This window comes from Leptosomus discolor, chromosome 7 (genome assembly GCF_034619465.1).
Source record: "Leptosomus discolor isolate bLepDis1 chromosome 7, bLepDis1.hap2, whole genome shotgun sequence".
NCBI lineage: Eukaryota > Metazoa > Chordata > Aves > Leptosomiformes > Leptosomidae > Leptosomus > Leptosomus discolor.
This window is the reverse complement of record NC_141397.1, coordinates 2,053,747-2,071,529: the sequence shown is the minus strand read 5'-3', so window position 1 is coordinate 2,071,529 and position 17,783 is coordinate 2,053,747. Positions and strand designations below refer to the sequence as shown.

At 53.3% G+C, this 17,783-nt stretch overlaps 1 protein-coding gene across 1 annotated transcript; it reads right to left on the bottom strand.

Moving 5' to 3' along the window:
- Positions 1–10,064: 10,064 nt before the first annotated feature.
- TAC1 (tachykinin precursor 1) lies at positions 10,065–15,074 on the bottom strand. Its single transcript, XM_009948728.1, has 5 exons — positions 14,952–15,074; positions 14,767–14,863; positions 14,140–14,163; positions 12,492–12,545; positions 10,065–10,114 (listed from the first exon to the last, which is right to left on the bottom strand). Exons 1-5 carry the CDS (start codon positions 15,072–15,074, stop codon positions 10,065–10,067), a joined length of 348 nt encoding a protein of 115 aa, XP_009947030.1.
- Between the last annotated feature and the right edge of the window lie 2,709 nt (positions 15,075–17,783).

Below are 17,783 nucleotides of genomic sequence, written 5' to 3'. Positions count from 1 at the left end.
GTCACGGGCCGGTGGTGTCTCGGGGGGCCCGCGGGTGTGGAGGGCCGGCGGCCGGACCACCCCGGGGTTCTGCTCGGGAGCCCTCACGCTGGCTGGCCCCGTGGCTGTGACGCTTTCTGCCGGGCTCTGCTGGAAAGCGCTGGCTTCCCCTATCGCCGAGCGTGTGGCTTTAATGCAGACACCCCGCCCTGGTTTGGGCTCAACCAGGACTAATTCTGCTTTAGGGCTTTAACTTCTCAGTCCAGTCTCCTCCAACTAGCGGCACTCTCTGGACCAGCAGCACGTTTTCCCGGACAGCGGCTGCTCCCAGCAGTGCCAAGGCCTGATGGTCACAGCCAGCACCAGGGAACGGTGCGCTGGGAGGCCCTGGCTTGTACCTGTTCTTGGAGCGACCCAGGTCACTGCTGAGTCTTGTCCCCGTGTTGGGGTGCCGGGAGGGAAAAGGGGCGCTGGCACGAAAAAGGCCGCCCCTGCAGGGAGGAGCGAACCGGGCAGGTGACCCAAACCTGACCCACAGAGTGTTCCACCCCACGGACGGCACGGTCAGTGGAAAGCTGAGGGGTCCCCAGGGTCAAGCTCTCTTCTTCGATGGCGACACCTGAGGAGGGCTCTGTCTGTCCTTCTGTCGTCCATCCCGACCCGTGCATCCCTGAATCCAGGGCCTGAGCCCAGCTCCTGCAGCCCGTCCCTGTCTGCTGCCCAGTCCAGCCTGGGACTGCCCCAGTGCCAGCCCTGCAGCGTGGTGGGGACGTGTCGTCATCGGGGTGGGGGAGCTGGGTTCGGTACTGGTTTTGTATCTATGTATTTGTACATATTGTATATATTTCATTATTCACTTATTCTTCTTATCTTTTCTTTTATTGTTACTGTTCCATTAAAGCTGTTTCAGTTTTCTTTTCCAAACCGTAAAGTCTCTCTCCCTTGTTCCCTCTCCTTTTCCCTTTTGGGAGGGGAGAGGGGTTCATAGGGAGCGCCTGCCATCCGTTAGCGGCCGGCCCAGCCTCAACCCCTGGCACCCCCGTAGTAAGGCCTCACCTTAGCCAGCTTGACGGAAGGAGCCTGGAGCCGAGAGCGTTACAGCTTTGTGGAACGTTGGTGTTGTACGGGGACATCCGCTGTTTTTAAGAACTGGGTAAGAATCGGTGGGTGGCCCCCAGCAGGGGTTCAGGATGAATATTTTTGTTGTTTCGGTGCTGACAGGGTATTATTTAGCTTCTGCCTTTAAAGTACTGGCTGGTGTCTGCTGAATCCTGGAGACACGGAGCCGCCTCAGAGGGGCCGTCGGCTGCAGAGCAGCGAAGGGGCTGCAAAGGGGGCGGCTTTGTGGCTGCGAAAAGGTGGAGGCTCCCTTCTCGCAGTGGGAAAGACGAAGGGCACTGGGTACAAGTTGCTCCCGGGGAGATTCTGATCAAACCTACGAGGAAAATCGTTTACCACAAGAACAATCAGCCACTGGAATAACCTCCCCAGGGAAGTGGTGGATTCCCCAACATCGGACATTTCAAAGATTCAGCTGGACGGGGCGCTGGGCCATCTTGTCTAGATGGGGCTTCTGCCACCAAAGGTTGGTCCCGATGACCCTCGAGGTCCCTTCCAACCTGGTATTCTGTGATTTCTCCTCAGCAGCCAGGGAGGAGGGGTGCTGCTCCCTGGAGCGCTGCGTTTCAGCACATAAAGAGGTGTCCTCGCGTGCCGTGCTAGGCAAAAAGTGGAGCAAGAGGAGACGGAACACAGAAGGTGAGAGGTAAATAGCAAATTTAATTTTATCTGAAGTATAATGTTACTCAGCAGAGAGAAATGGACGGCTCCATCCAGGGTACTCTGTAAAACGCATCCTTTTACTCAAGGCTTATCTTTACTTTAAACCTCAGGATTTTTTATTGGCTTGTTGAATTGTTTCTATTTTAGGTAAGTCTGAAGGAATCAATATCAAAGTGTAGGAGGCGTCGGTCATGATTTTTCGATTATCTTAAAACAAGGTTCGACTACTCAGGGGTTTGGGTTTTTTTGTTTGTTTCCGTTATAACTTTGATCTCCTTTGCTCTTAGGAGACAAAAATAGGAAGTTTCAACAGAGTGGGGTTTGGGCAGAAATATTGAGCCTTAGAAATTTGCTGTAGTCACCCTTAAATGCTACGAGAGCTGCCTCAGCCAGCCCCGGTGCTTAACACCCGTGTTCAGGGGTGTCATGGTCATGATGTCTTTCGAGGTGTGTTTAAAAGGTGCAGCGACATGAGGGGAGTGCAGCCCCAGTGCTGCTCTGAATCGCTACGCACGTCGTTTCTTTCTCCGGTGGCTTCTGTTTCCAACCGTGGGTTTGTCGGTGAAATCTGGTTGAGGTCGGGGAGGCTACGGCTGCTGGACAGTGCTGGTGGTCCCCTGGAAACGGTTTCCTTGAAGAAAGAACTTGTATTTTGTTGGTTTTTTTAAAAAATGCTCTTTTTTTGATAACCAAAGAGCCTGGGGCTTGTTTGCTCTGAATTTCAGCTCACTGAAATGCCACATTCAGATAAAGTTGCTAATTTCCAATACAAGTAGAAATAATGCCTCTCATTTCCTGCAGGATCTATTCCTTAGCATCACCATAAGAATTAAAACCAAAAAATCTAATAAAGGTGAAAGAAACAATACTCCTGCACCCTCTTTCTGTGTCAGGAAGGTGAAAACTCTTTCTTTACAGTTCTAATAGTTGACCAAACAGTTGAAAGTTCAAAGCAAAAGTCCTCCTGGGAAGCATAGGGAAAACCTTTAGGAACATCCTTTGTCGTGAAGAAAGACTTTTCTTTTAACAGTTTTCGGGTGAAACGTGTTTTTCCTGAAGATGGGACCTCTCTCTGCGCGCTCGGGTGGTAAGCCTGTGCCAAAAGGGAGCTCCTGCCTGCCTTTGGCCCCATGCTTGGGCTTGTTGGCCCAAACCAGTTGGGGGGTGCATCCCTGCTGGCTGGGGGCGGTTGTAGCAGCAGCATCTCGTGTCTGAACTAACAGAATAACGAGGTGGTGCTGAAGACCCCGAAGAGGGCGTAGCTGGGTGTCCGTGCTAAGGGGTATCTTCTGCAGCGCAGAAGTGGTTCTACAGAATAAAGTTCCAGCGCTCGGTAAAGCTGCAGAGAAAGGGAATAACTAACCCAAAGTGACACTTTTCCCCCCAGTGTTTTGGTGGGTTTGGGAATCTGTGATTGAGTTCTAGTGTACAAACATACGGAGCGCTGACAGTGCCAGGCGCTCATTTAAAAAAAAAAAAAAAACAAACATATATTAAACATATTAAACATAACATTTTATAGCAGAGTGTGCCTGCACTTTCTCTTTTCCTTCCCCTTTCTGAATAGTCTAAAACTTTTCCCCTTAACCTATTGCCTGGGAACTTTATTTCTTTTTCAGCGTAAAATGTGAGACTCATACGACTCCAGGACGTGGCACCCATGGAAAACACCAGGGGAGGGAGACGTGGCAGCGCTGCCCCGGTGCTGGGTGTCCTTCTCAAGGAGTCTCTTCACCAAGTTTTTGGAAGAACTAGCGTTAAGAATGATAAAACTATTGTTTAGAGAAAATAAGAAGTTCCATTTGGTGAAGCAGTTTGCCTGTAACACCTACTAATGTTAAACGAATGTGTTTGAAATGTGCTGATAATATCATGTCAATACTAAAGAAGATCTGTTTGAGCCATAACGCTCCCCCCGACGCGTGATACCTAACAGGCCCCTCGGTCTGTGTCCAGCACAAACGCTCTGTGGTGGGAAGCGGAGGAAATCCAGTGTTTTGGTACCTGGTACTGTTCTGTTTGGAAGCTTTACTTTTCTGTTCTGCAGCAAAGCTCTTTTTTTTTGTTGTTGTTGTTGGCTAATAGAGGGCAGTTACCTGAGCTGCAAAGTGCCCCAACCTCATTCTGCCCTTGTAACGGTAAATTTGCTTTTCAGGGCCAGTGCGATAACTGGTCTCGGCTGCAGCGCAGGTGGCTGAGCACTTCAGGAGCACCGACACCAACAGGGGTGGTAAACCGAAGGTTTTTCTAGAAAGCACTTGAGAAGCGAACAAACTCTTCGTGGCCTCTCGGCTCTGAACAGAGGCAGGTACTTTCATACTGTTCTTGTGTTCGGTGCAGTTACAGCGGCGGATCCCCCCGCGGCAGGGAAAGGCGTGGGGGGCGTGGGGTAACTTTTGCTGGGCTGCCCCCGAGGGCTGCTTCGTCAATAAATGCAGCAGCTCTACTTCTGGGTGTCGTCCCGGTGCCCCATAATCCACCACAGGGTGGTATTTCGAAAAGAAAATGTTTTTAGAATAGGAAGCAGCGTGCAACGTTATTTCTTCAGCTACGTGGTGTAAGCTCGGGTGTACGGGTACATCGTATGAGCAAGAAACACCCCCCCCGGCTAAATGCATATGCAAACTTCTTCATCTGCAAACAGAAAACTGCAGGTATATGCAAAGCATCTCTTAAAATATCTCTTTTCCATCGCACTTCATTTCTCAGTTGTACCCATAACTTAGCAGACACAAATGTAGCCTATTTTTTTCGCACAGATATGCAGAAAATCTGTCACCATTGTTCCGTTCCCAACCAACAGGATTTTACTTCTAACTGTTGCTTTTAAACGCAGTCTTAACGTAGCCACACTGCACGTACGTGTTCCTTCAGCCGTCAGCACGTGCCTTCCCCAAGCGAGATTTGCTCCCAGAGGGTGTGGCTTGAATTTTAGTGCTTCGGTACAGAGAATTACGGTGGGAATGTTGTTTCTGAGTATTGTAACGGCGAAAATAAAAAGCATCTCTGGGTGCTCAGATGGAGTGCCTGTGACTAACGGTGTTCGGATGCTCAGTGAGGTGTTTTCAGAACAAACTAGTCCACGCAGAAAACAATGTTAAAAGTACATCAGCGTACGTTGGCTCTCGTGCAGCCGTGCTTCTGCAATACCCGCGTAAGAAACGGTTTAGGTGGAAAAAAAGCCAAGTTCTCCCGGGGGAGCGCGAAGCACCGCGCCCGACGAAAGGTTTGGTTTTTCTCATGGTCTGTTCGTCTCCCCGTTTTTCTGCGTGCAGTGTGAGGGGTGGTGAACCAGGAGACGGACCTCAGGAACGCGCGGTGATGTTTCTCGCCCCGCCCCGCGAACCTCTCTGTCGAAAGGAGTTTCTGAGCTGAGGAGTTGCTGGTTTATTCTGACAGAAACCAGATATCGACCCGGGATGGAGCAGTGATAATTTCTAATGAACATCAGCGTGGATTTCATACAGCCCAGATGCCCCTTCTGTTGACAAACGTTCCAGTCCATGCTCTTTCAAAGAAAGTTAAGAGAATAATGCGAAGAGAGTCTGTTTGTCTTCCCTAAGAGATGTAGAGAGGTTTGAGGACATTTCTATGCTTGCCAACAGGAAAAGAAAAAAAAGAAAGGAAAAAAAAAAAAAAAAGAAATCCCTCCTCTTCCAGTAACGACTATTTTCTGTAGAGGGAAGCGAGCCGTTTTGGAGGTGGTGTGGGGACACGGAGCTGTACCCGGAGCCACAGGCGGCTGCATCCTGACACAGTTCAGCTCCAAGGAAGGAGCTGCTGTGTGCTCTCGTCCCGGTGTTCCTTAATGCAGCCTGTGAAACGATGGCTCAGGGAGCAGTTCAGGCTCAGCGGGCAAACGTTTGGTCGTGACAGAGGTTTGCCTTGGGACTTGCTCGGTGTCTCTTTGTGCTAAAGCAGTTACCCAAGGCGGCGCCCGAGCAGGTACAGGGACAAAGCCTGCATTTAAATAATGGCTCTCGGTAGCTCTGGAGGAGCTGCTGCTGGTGTGCTCTGAACAAACAGCATTTCGAAGAATCGCTTTAATAATTCAGAAAGACCCCTTGAAGCTGTTCTGCTCTGGCTAACGATGGCTGGGAGCTGGGCTCCCCCGCAAAGATCTCCGTGTCCAGACCTTTCCAGAGTCTTCCTTTTCTTTTTTTGGTTAGGACCGTGCTGAAAACTGGAAGCTTCTTGACATGAACATGGACTCGCTCGTGGCAGCCGAGCGGGCAGGCGCTGCAGAGGTGCAAACGGGGGGCTCAGCCCCCCCCTCCATGGCGGGCTGCGTACCCCGCGGCGCTGGCTCCCCAGGGTAAGTTTGGCTGCATCCACACCGTGGAGGACCCCTCTCCATGGAGAGATGGAGAGGATGGAGGGAGCTGATGGTCCCCTGGGTCGTGCTGGGGCAAGGCAAACTGCTGAGAACCCTGCCTGGGGGAAGGGGGGTGCCCGTGGGTGCGAGGGAGACGGTGCCTCCCAGCACAGCACCCGCCCGCCATGGAGCAGATGAACGACGTATTTCTGGGGGGAAAAAAGGAGCAAAAAAGGGGGCAGAGCATGTCAGAGGTGGGCTGTGATGTCAAACTACCTGTAGCGCATCCCCAGCGGGGGACAAACACCAGCAGCGCCCTGGGTTCGCTCCTTGTGCCGATTTCCTAGAAAGATTTTTGTTGCTGTATTCAAAGCTCGCTTGCGTTTCGCCGACGGGCGCCCTTGCTGCAGCGTTAGCGATCAGCTCACGCAGCCGGCGGGACGTCAGGCTGTTGCCATCCAAAAAAAAAAAAAAGAGCTAAGCCTGTGTCACGGCGGTGGCTGGCTGCGGCGGAGGCAGCGGGGATTCAGTGAAAGCCTCTCCAGAGCCTGCGGTGGGGCTGGGGAGCCCGCATCGCCCAAGGCAGGAGTGCCCCGGGGCTGCGAGCCACGCTGTCCACTACATCAAAGTGTTTAAAAGCTGAAGGAGCCTTGAAAGGGAGATTAAAGACCACAGAAATGATTAAAAAGTCCCTTTGAAGTGCTCACTAATGTATAGACTGTATCACTGTCTACTAAAGGCTGAAAAAAAGACCTAAGAATTCCCGTTTGAGTCTCCAGGATGCCTGTGGGGACAAAGGTTTGGGGTAGGTGGGCGGTGGGAGCCAGCCCATGGTGGGGACAGGCAGGTGCTGGGCTGGGGGCCTGGGGATGTGTGTGACTGGGGCACCTCGACGGCTGCCCCCGTGCGGCACAGCTCGGCCGAAGGGTCCCCGCCGGCGCTGGGGTAGGATGAGGGGTTTATCTGTGTGGTTGGTGAAGTCAGTTGGAATGTTTCAGGCTGTGCCTTTTGGCGTGTGTTTGGTGTATTTCTAGCTCGGAACATATGTCTGTGCAAACACATGCATCAATGCCAATTTTAATCTTATTGTTCAAAACCTAAATTAGCGCAAATCTGACATTATTTTGCCACCAGAAATTAAAATGAGTTGTTTTAAATGCTAAATTAAACCCACTCATCAGACAGCCACGTAACAGGAGAATATTTTGATGCCAGAGGATCAGCCTTTCCTTCAAGGGAAGATGGTGGTGGTGCAGTTGGTATGGTGGAGGGAAGGGAGCCCGTCCAGAGGGACCTGGGCAGGCTGGAGAGGTGGGACCAAGCCAACCTCAGGAAGTTCCACGAGGCCAAGTGCAAGGTCCTGCCCCTGGGTCGTGGCAATCCCCAGCACAGACACAGGCTGGGCCGTGAGTGGGTCGAGAGCAGCCCTGGGGAGGAGGGCTTGGGGGTGCTGGTGGGTGACAAACTGAGCCAGCAATGGGCGCTGGCAGCCCAGAAAGCCAACGGCAACCTGGGCTGCATCCCGAGCAGCGGGGCCAGCGGGTCGAGGGAGGGGATTGTCCCCCTCTGCTCCGCTCTGGTGAGACCCCCCTGCAGGGCTGCGTCCAGCTCTGGGGCCCCCAGCACAAGGCAGACACGGAGCTGCTCGAGCGGGTCCAGAGGAGGGTCAGGAAGATGCTGAGGGGCTGGAGCAGCTCCCTGTGAGGACAGGCTGGGAGAGCTGGGGGTGTTCAGCCTGGGGAAGAGAAGGCTCCGGGGAGACCTTAGAGCGGCTTCCAGTGCTGAAAGGGGCTGCAGGAGAGGTGGGGAGGGACTCTGGATCAGGGAGTGTGGGGATGGGAGGAGGGGTAACGGTTTCAGACCGAAAGAGGGAGATTGAGATGAGATATTGGGAAGAAATCCTTCCCTGTGAGGGCGGTGAGGCGCTGGCCCAGGCTGCCCAGAGGAGCTGTGGCTGCCCCCTCCCTGGCAGGGCTCAAGGCCAGGCTGGATGGGGCTGGGAGCGACCTGGTCTGGTGGGAGGTGTCCCTGCCCAGGGCAGGGGTTGGGACTAGAGGGTCTGTAAGGTCCCTTCCCACCCAAACCGTTCTGTGACTCTGTGGTTTTGCCAGAAAATTCCCTCCCAGCCCTTTGCTGGTTGCTGTTAACTAACATCCATGCTGTCCTCCAAACACTTAAAGCCCACTCTGTCTTGTGTGGCTTTCTCTGGACGCGGGCCTTCGCGGCAATGGCTTCTGCAGGGGGGTTTGTGAGATGCTCAGGCTGCAGGGAGCCAGCAGCGGGGCTTTTTCTTTCCTCTCCGTGGCTCACAACGCAGCACACACGGGCTGGGAGCTCCGGGGGCACCGCAAGCCTCCAGGCTCAGGGGACAGCAAAGCTTTTCTTTCCTTTTACCCTTCGCTGCGCGTTACTCAACACGTATTTCTGCTCTCCTTTTGCCGTGCTGTTAGCCCAGCGATCAGCTTTCCCCCCTCATTGAGCTCAGCGGGAGGTGATACAGAAGTTTATTAGTCTGAAAATTAGCCCTGGCAAAAATTAGCGGTGGTGAAACTGCTGGGTCTCACACGAGCATGTCTGCCTCGGTTTTCCTACCGTGTAGCTGGCTCCTGCTTAGCTGGAAGTCAGATTACGCCCCAGGTAAACTCGAAAACGGAGGTCGCCAAGTTCACTTCCAAAATGGCAAACAACCACCCGTTAATCCCTCTGAGTTACGTATTTTGAAATGGGGTTTGTGCACTCTGGCTGTTTTCGCTGCTGATCCATCTCTGATGGAATTTCATACAGTAGTATCAAACAGAGAACTGTAGCTTTTAGCTGATGGAAAGAATAAAGATCTCCAGATGCCTTGGCGTGTATGCAGCATTTAGGGACTGTCCTGGCAATACAGTAACCAGACTTTTTAATTAAAAAGATAATTACACTCACTTTTTTTTTTTTTTTTTAATCTTATATTGCATGGATCCAAGCCAACAGGTATTTTTATTGGGAATCTGAGGCGAGAAGTTATGAAAAGCTTGGCTTTCAAATAATAAACCTGCAATAGTGGATGAATTCCACAGTGAATTATTCGACTCAGAGCTGGGGGATACGTTTGGTCCTTTTCATTCAGTCAAAGCACGTCTTGTTTCCCATCGGGCCTGGGATAGACGGCACCTCGTGTGACCTGGAGCAATCCCAGCAACGCCCATCCCCAGCAAGAAACGCCCCAAATATCCTCCAAACCCACCCGAGGAGGCTCACAGCCTCCCTCCAGAAGTCAGTCGTTAATTTGAGATTTCTTTCCAGTCTCAGACCACCCTTGCTTGGATCCCAGCCTCATTCCGGACCAAGGTGGGAAAGAACTCCATCACTATCACCAAAGAAAATATGTTGCAAAATCCCCGGAGTAGCTTTTTATTTAAAATGTTACTATCATAAAATTCCAGACTATGAAATGAAGACCTCGGATTCCCCTTCAAGCCTTACCCCCCCCCTCCCCCTTTTTAAAATATATAGATACATAATCACAGAACATAAAACATGCTGCAATGATACAAATATATTTTTTGATACGGAAATTACAGTACATTGTAAACCATGAAAACAAATTGAGGCACTAGACTGTACATCAGTTCTGTTCTGCGCTGGCTGTGAAGCTGACAAGCTCGCCTTCAACGAACAAAAGGATATTTTTCTTTGTTTAGTGAACATCACTTCACGGGTCCTACCAAATGATGTGCTTTGTTGTGAGACGTCACCGGGGTCGCTGGTCCTTTCGGAACCACAACGCACCTACACAACATGTATCACTGCCACGATATGAAAAATAATCTTTTTATTGAATGTACAACCGAAAAGAAAAAAAAAAAAAAAAAAGACACCCCAAACCCCAACAACCACCCGCTGGTTGTTATTAAATAAATAATTATTCCGTACAGTGGTGAGTTTATATTACACCGCATTGGCCATTGGAACAAATGAAGTTTAATAAATAACGCCCAGGAATGTCTCATTTACGCCTCCGTTCGTAGGTCTGTGCTGTGCTCCTTTCAGAGGACCCTGCAAAAAAAGAAAACCAACGAAGAAGCGTCGCGTAAAGCCCAGCGAGCCCAAGGGAAGGGCAGAGACCCGCACCCTGCCGGGGCTTCGGAGGCGAGAGGAGGGCCCCCTGCCCGACCCCGAGCTGCTTTGACGTGCTGTTCCCCCCCTCCTGGAGGCTGAAGGGCTGAGCAGAGCTTTCCACCTCTGCTCGGTGGAGCGCCGGTACCTCAGCGCCTCTTCACCTCCCAGGGACCCACCTCACTGACGGGGACCGAGCGCTCGGTGGGCCGAGGCTTTCTGCATCACCTTCTGCCCTGACTTGGCCAAGCTCAAGCCCTCCCTGTCCCCAAGCCCTGCACGCAGTGACACCCTTCGCCCGGAGCCAAGCGAGCCTCAGCCTGCCCTGCAGGCAGCCCCAAATCCTCAGGAACGTGCCTGGAAGCAGCAGATCTCTCCTCCTTGCTCTTCTAAAACGAGAGGGGAACCAGGGAGCCCCTCCTGGGCAGAGCTGACCCTAGGGTGACGCAGCTGTCACCACAGGCGTCTTTGCTTGCACAGCACGTAATGTGCTGGCCTGGGGAGGGGGGGTCCAGCCCCGCGTCCTGCGGGGAGCTGGCCTTTTGGATCAGCGATGGGTTCGATTTAAGAAGCCTTCACTTTTCACCAGGCTAAATAAATGCCAAGCGAGTCGAGCTGTCTTTCCCGGGATGGATGGTTACAGGGTCTGTACGCGTGACTGGTTTCCAGCTTCTCCCTCATCCCACAGGCTGCACAGATCCCCCCCCCCCCCCCCCCCATGCCAGGTCCTGTTTAACCAAACCAGGGACTGGGACACCAGCATCCCAGTTCCCTGCTTTGGCACACGAGGCTTTAAAGCGGTGTGAGCTCCTGCATGTTGCCTCGGGACTCGGGGGCTCCCTGCAGAAGAAAACCAGGGCACCAAGGAAAGGTCCTGCCCGGTTAAATGTCTTTCAGCAGGGAGAAGTGAGGACAGTCCTAGCACAAACTCCTGGTCTCGCTTTGGTGACACAATCCTTAGGACCCCTCTTCTCCTCCAGAGGAGCGGAAGCAACTTCCAACCCTTTTCCTCTCGGGAAATTGGGCAGAAAAGCAGAGAATTCTAGTTTTTCCTGCCAGGCAGGTATCACACAGCCCGACGGGGTAAAACGTCACGATTCCCCTGTGTTACAAACAGCACAAAACAGTACCCTGACTATACCAGCAATTTTGAAATTAGGGCAATAAAATCTTCGCCTTTTTAAACAGTTGCTGTATTTTACATTCTAATGTTAATGTAAATGTAATCCCAGCGGAAACCAAGCCAAATTTATTACTTTCAGGCTATTTACGTTTGTGATAGCAGATGTATTTACAGGTATTATGCATTTAATAGCTATTGCCACCACAGATAAAATTGTACAAAATTATTCATGATACATAGCAATTTGCAAAATGATGCAGAGAGCAGCATCGCTAGTCTGAACGGGGTTTAATTGAAAATAAAGAAGTTACTGACAACCATAATTGCAGAATATAGATCACAGCGTGTATCCACATAATATAAAGGTGTCAGCTAGTAATTTAACTTTTATCACCCATTTAACCAAACAGTGAGAACTGTTTCAGAGACATGAAATACATATTAGCAGGTTTTTCTTTTTTTTTTTTTAATTCCTATTCTGGGGAATTAACTGGCACTTTCTGGGTCGCAGTGAGGGATTTCCTCAGTGCAGCCCTACAGCCCAGGGAAGCTGGAGCCACCGGCAGCCTGCCGTTACCCACAGGGGCTGTGCACGTGAGGGAGGAGGATTCTGCCCTACGTGGATGCTGTGGGAAAGTAGCAAAGTCACAGCATCAGTTCAAAAGGTTAAAATGCTTGTTCCTTTTTTTTTTTTTTTTAGGCCAAATGAAAAGCTGGAAGAATCTGGGAACGTTTACCAGCTTGCCCTGCAGAACGAGGCGCTGTTAATGGCAGCTCTGCCGCCTTCTGCTCCAAGTTTGAGGAATAAATGACCTGACACGATGAGGATATCCCTTTGCAGGGGGAGATCCGGATTTGGATCACAAGCTTAAATGAGCTTTGCTTCTCCAGCCTCTGAGTTTTTCTGGATGCATCAGTAAAATTTACTTTTTCCTTCTATTGGTACTTTGGGGACCAGCAGAAGATGCTGCTGGCAAGGACAGGGCACTAAGGAAAGCGCAGCTCAGACCAGCCCGAGCATCTCAAGCACTGGAGAGAAGCGGACCCTGAAATATAGGGAAGAAAAATCCTGATCCCTTTTTAGAGAACTCTGGGTCTGCACTACGTAAGACTGCTCCTTCCGTCAGTGGGAGAGACCAGAGGCGCAACAGAATGAAGGCTGTCACCGAGTACCAGACCGAGTCATATACGTACCAGAATTTAGAGATCTTTTGCCCATAAGTCCAACAAAGGAGTCTGTTTTATGCCCTGAAAAAATATATTTGGGGGTGTTTGAGTACATTTTGAATAGGCAGGCTTTTAAGATAGCGTGTTCTCACGAGGAAGGCAGGCACAGGCTCCAAAACCATTCAGCTCAGACTGGTTATTCACACCACTCTCAGGCAATGGAGAGCAAACATCGGTCTGACTAAAAAAAGACTAAGCAGGTTAGACCAAGGCACAGGCCAGTTCGTGGACATCTTCTTATGAACTCAGATACTTTTTGGTTTGGGGTGGGGTTTTTTTTTTTAAGTATAATAGGAAAACAATGGCCAATAACTGATTCTTACACCTTTCCCAGTACAATTCCCATTGATTTCCACCAACACACGGTGTGGCTCTGTCTTGGTACAGCCTGCATCCCTGTGACACGTCTCTTCTACCTGTTGGTGGTTTTTTCTGTAGCATGGAAGAAAAATCTCCCTCGCAGGTGAGGCAGAGCCCTTGCTGGAGAGGAAGCCAGTGGGAATGTCTGGACATGTCTGAGCTAGACAGTCTGGCTCTATTTTTGGAATATTTATGAGTTAGATATTACCCTTCTGTCCCATTAGTGCTCCTCAAGGCACTGGATGTGTAGAGGATAAATTACTCCAAGTTTTGGCCTACAGCATGAGTCGGATACAGCGGTAGCTATAGCTTCAGGTAAGGAATGAAAAGGAGCTGTTCTTTCTCTAAGCTGACTTTCGAGGCAAACTCGGATATTTCTCTTTGGAGAGAACTTCGCTCGGCTAATTCATCTACGAAGCAAGACGGATGATCCTCAGACCTCACAGGTATCGACTCAAGCTGAAGCCATTTCAGAAAACTATGGTTTTTTTAGTCTGCAGGTTCTTTGGGATGATCTTTGTATCCGACTCTTTAATTGGGCTCCCAACACACAATCCTAGTGATAAAAACCCGGTGGCTCACAGACCACCGGGACAGTTTATCGATCTCTGTGGCCAGACGAGGTCTCACAGAACGCAAGATCATTTTACTTATTAAAAGCCTTCCGGCTCCTGCCTGAGCATCTGCAGATAAATTCAGCGAATAAAACTCTCACCGTGCAGAGCAAGGTGACACCAAGGTGACACCAAGCCGAGCAGGGCTCGCTCATTAACGGGGCAAGAGATGCTCGTCTGCGCGGCAGCACGGCATCACTCAGCCCCCGCCGTCCCCACCCGGACAGACGTGGTATCTCACACGCGATGGCGTGGGCTCTCCTGGGGCATCGTTCTCCGGGATTTGGGGAGTCACTGTTCTAATTTTCCAGATTTCGTCATCTTAATTGCTCCTCGCCGAGCCTGGCAGCAAGCCTGCCTTGCCTGGGAGGGAGGTTTATAGAATCCCCCCCGTGGGAAATAAGAGCGAGCTGCAACAGCCACACGTTAACGTGGCCCGAAACCCCAAAGCTTGTGGCAGCTGCCGCAGGATCGTGGCTGCATGGGGGGGTTCAGCCCTTTAACAGAGCATTTCTCCACACCCCCCCCCGCTGCCAGTCCTCAGCTGAACCCAGTCACCTTCTAGCTAATCCCCTCAAGTACACTCTCTTCCCTATTTGAGTATCTTCTAATAATTAAAATATTTGCATTTTTTAACTTACTTTTGTGAGAGATCTGGCCGTATCCTGATTGGAAGAGGAAGGAGGAAAACAAAGGAAAAAAAAAAAAACAGAGTTGTTGAACGAGGTTTGGCATATACATACGAAGCTACTGCGACGCTTTGAAGAATCAAATACAGAAACTACCCTACACATACTGCACTTAAGGGAAATCAAGGTGATCATTTACAGCCACATTTCTCTTCAAAGATATTACAAAGACTTGTTTTTGCTAAACCCACACAATTTAGATATGTTTAGCTATCTTACATCAATTCTTGGGTCAGTAAACATATAGAAAACACAGCAATAATTGTCTACACCACCGATTTCCACACTGGGGCAATTCAGTGGCACATACACCGACCTGCAAATTATCGTGATGCACCTTTCCTGGTATTTAGGGGCTGTCACTGGTGTGCACTTAGCACTTTAATGCTGAGCCCACTCCTCTGATTGGTGAGTTTATCTGATACTAAACTTGGAAAAAAACCCCAACAACCCACACCACAACTTTTGAGAGAGTTTTAAGGCACTAAAACCAAGCAACACCCGCTGTAAAGCTTGGAACGGCACTGGAAGAGCCACGCGGAGAGGGGTGAGAGGGACCGAGCCCCCCGCCCCGCTCACCGGCATCCCGCTTGCCCATGAGGCCGAAGAACTGCTGGGGCCGGGGTCTCCTGGCCATCCTCTGCAGAAAGTGCTCCAGGGGCAGCGGCAGCTCCTCCTGCGGGGTGACAGCGGGCGATGCTCAGCGCAGACCCCCCCAACACCGATCACCCCCGCCCCGCTCCCGCAGCCTCGCCGGGGCTCACCTTCACCTGGTCACCATCAGACCAGTCAGACCAGTAGCTGAGGTCGTCGGTGGTTCCCATCTCCTCGGCCAGCCCCTGCGCCGAGGCCAGGAGGAGGAGGGCGAAAGCCAAGGGGAGTCTCATCGCCGCCTCGACGTCCTGCGGCGGGGGCAGAGGGTGAAGCACAGGCACCCGGAGCCCCCCGCGGGTGTGCGCACACGCAGCCCTGCACACTCACACCCTAGACAGGCGTGCACACACCTCGTCACGCACCCACAACCCCCTCCCGTGACAGCTACATACACCTCTGGACATACATGTGCCCCACACGCAGACACACATGCGGGCTGGCGGGCACACCAGCGCACAGACAGACGTGCACACCCCTCCACACACGCTTGCACGCAGAGTTGCACACCCCCTCACACGCAGATACACATCTGGGGACTCACACCTTCCCAGACACAGACACCCCCCCCCCACACACACACACCCAGGTACGTACACATGTAGTTATAAACCCACCCAAGCACCTACACACCTGAGCTGCACACACCTGCAGAGGGGCACGGCTCTGCACACACGCGTGTCAGGAGGTGCACACGCATCCCTTCGCACACGGGGGTCGGCACAAAAACACCCTCGCCCATAGAGACACACACCTGCAGGCACAGGAGCGCACACACACACACACACCCCCCGCACACAGATGCACACACACGCGTACAGACACACACACACACACACCCCCCCCGCACACACACGTATAGGCAGACACACGCACACAACCCTCACGGACATATAGACAGGCGCATCCTCACGCGTGTAGGCACGGACACACGGACACACGGACACACGGACACACGGACACACGGACACACGGACACACGGACACACGGACACACCGTCTGCACCGGGGAGGGCGGGCGCTGCTCTCGGCGCGCATTGGCCGTCCGCGGGAGCGCTCCCCGCTTTATATACCCGGGGACGGGGAGGGCCGAGGCAGGCTCATTTGCCTAAATGCAATTACCCCCCCGGTTTTATCGTCCCAGCCCCGCCGCAGCCCCCGCCCCGCCGAGCAGCCCCCGCCCCTCCGCTCCCGCCGCTCTTCCCGGCGGGGCCCGGGGCCGGCGAGTGCGGGGTGGCCGGGAGACAACCCCCCCACACACACACCCCTTCCCCGCGTCCCCCCCGCCCCCTCTCCGTCTGTGTCCCCCCCTGTCCGTCTGTGTCCCCCCCTGTCCGTCTGTGCCCCCCCCCCGTCCGTCCCGCTGCAGCTCCGGGTCCCCGGGGCTGCCCCGTCCCGGCTGAGGCCAGGCGTGCGGGTATAAGGGGGTGCGGGTGTTAAAGGGGTGCGGGTATGGGGTGCGGGTGTTAAAGCGGTGCTGGTATAAGGGGGTGCGGGTGTCAAAGGGGTGCGGGTGTTAAAGCGGTGCTGGTATAAGGGGGTGCGGGTGTGGGGTGCTGGTATAAAGGGGTGCGGCTATGAGGGGGTGCGGGTACGCGGTGCGGGTGTTAAGGGGGTGCGGGTATGGGGTGCTAGTATAAAGGGGCGCGGGCATGGGGGGTGCGTGGGTACGGGGTGCTGGTATAAAGGCATGCTGGTATAAGGGGGTGCGGGTATGGGGTGCTGGTAGAAGGGTGCTGGTATAAGGGGGTGCAGATGCCGCTTTTCTCCCGCCCCCCCTCCCCTACCCCCCCGCCCCGAGGGGAGGGCTGCTTTCCGCAGCCCCGGGAGGGACAGGGGACGGGGGAGCGGGGGGACAGGGCGAAGCGGGGAGCGGGGCTGCCTGGGCGAGCTCCTGCCCCCCCCGCCCCCCCCCCCCCCCCCCCCCATCCAGGTCTGCCCTCCGCTGTGCCCCTCCCGAGGCAGCCCCGGACCTCCGGGGAGGGAGGGGGGCACGGAGGTGGTGGGGGATGTCGCCCGGTGGGTGCGGGCTTTGGGGAGCCGGGCACCCCCGGGGGGGGGGGGGTGGTGCTGGCAGGGGGGCTGCCAGCGCAGGGCAGTGGGCAGGCACGGCGGGGCCGGCTGCTGGGATGGGGCGAACGCTGGACATCACAGAACTGAGGAATCGTTGAGATTGGAAAAGACCTTTAAGATCATCGAGTCCAGCCGTTAGCCCAGCACTGCCACGGCCACCGCTAAACCATGTCCCCAAGGGCCACATCCACACGTCTTTTAAATACCTCCAGGGACGGTGACTCCACCGCTTCCCTGGGCAGCCTGTTCCAGCGCTTGACAGCCCTTTCCATGAAGAAGTTGTTCCCCATGTCCAATCTAAACCTCCCCTGGTGCAGCTTGAGGACATTTCCTCTTGTCCTGTCGCTTGTTCCTTGGGAGCAGAGACCGACCCCCACCTCACTACACCCTCCTTCCAGGCAGCTGCAGAGAGCGATGAGGCCTCCCCTCAGCCTCCCCTTCTCCAGACTAAACCACCCCAGTTCCCTCAGCCGCTCCTCACCAGACCTGCTCTCCAGACCCTTCACCACCTTCGTTGCCCTTCTCTGGACACGCTCCAGCACCTCAGTGTCCTTCTTGCAGTGAGGGGCCCAAAACTGCACCCACCGTTCGAGAGGCGGCCTCACCAGTGGTGAGCACAGGGGCACAATCCCCTCCCTGCTCCTGCTGGCCACCCCATGGTTGATACAGGCCAGGATGCTGTTGGCCTTCTTGGCCACCTGGGCACACTGCTGGCCCATGTTCAGCTGGCTATTGACCAGCACCCCCAGGTCCTTTTCCACTGGGCACATTTCCAGCCACTCCTCCTCAAGCGTTGCACGGGGCTGTTGTGACCCAAGGGCAGTCCCTCCAGCAGCACATCCCTGCCTTCACCCTTCCCTGATGACAGCTTT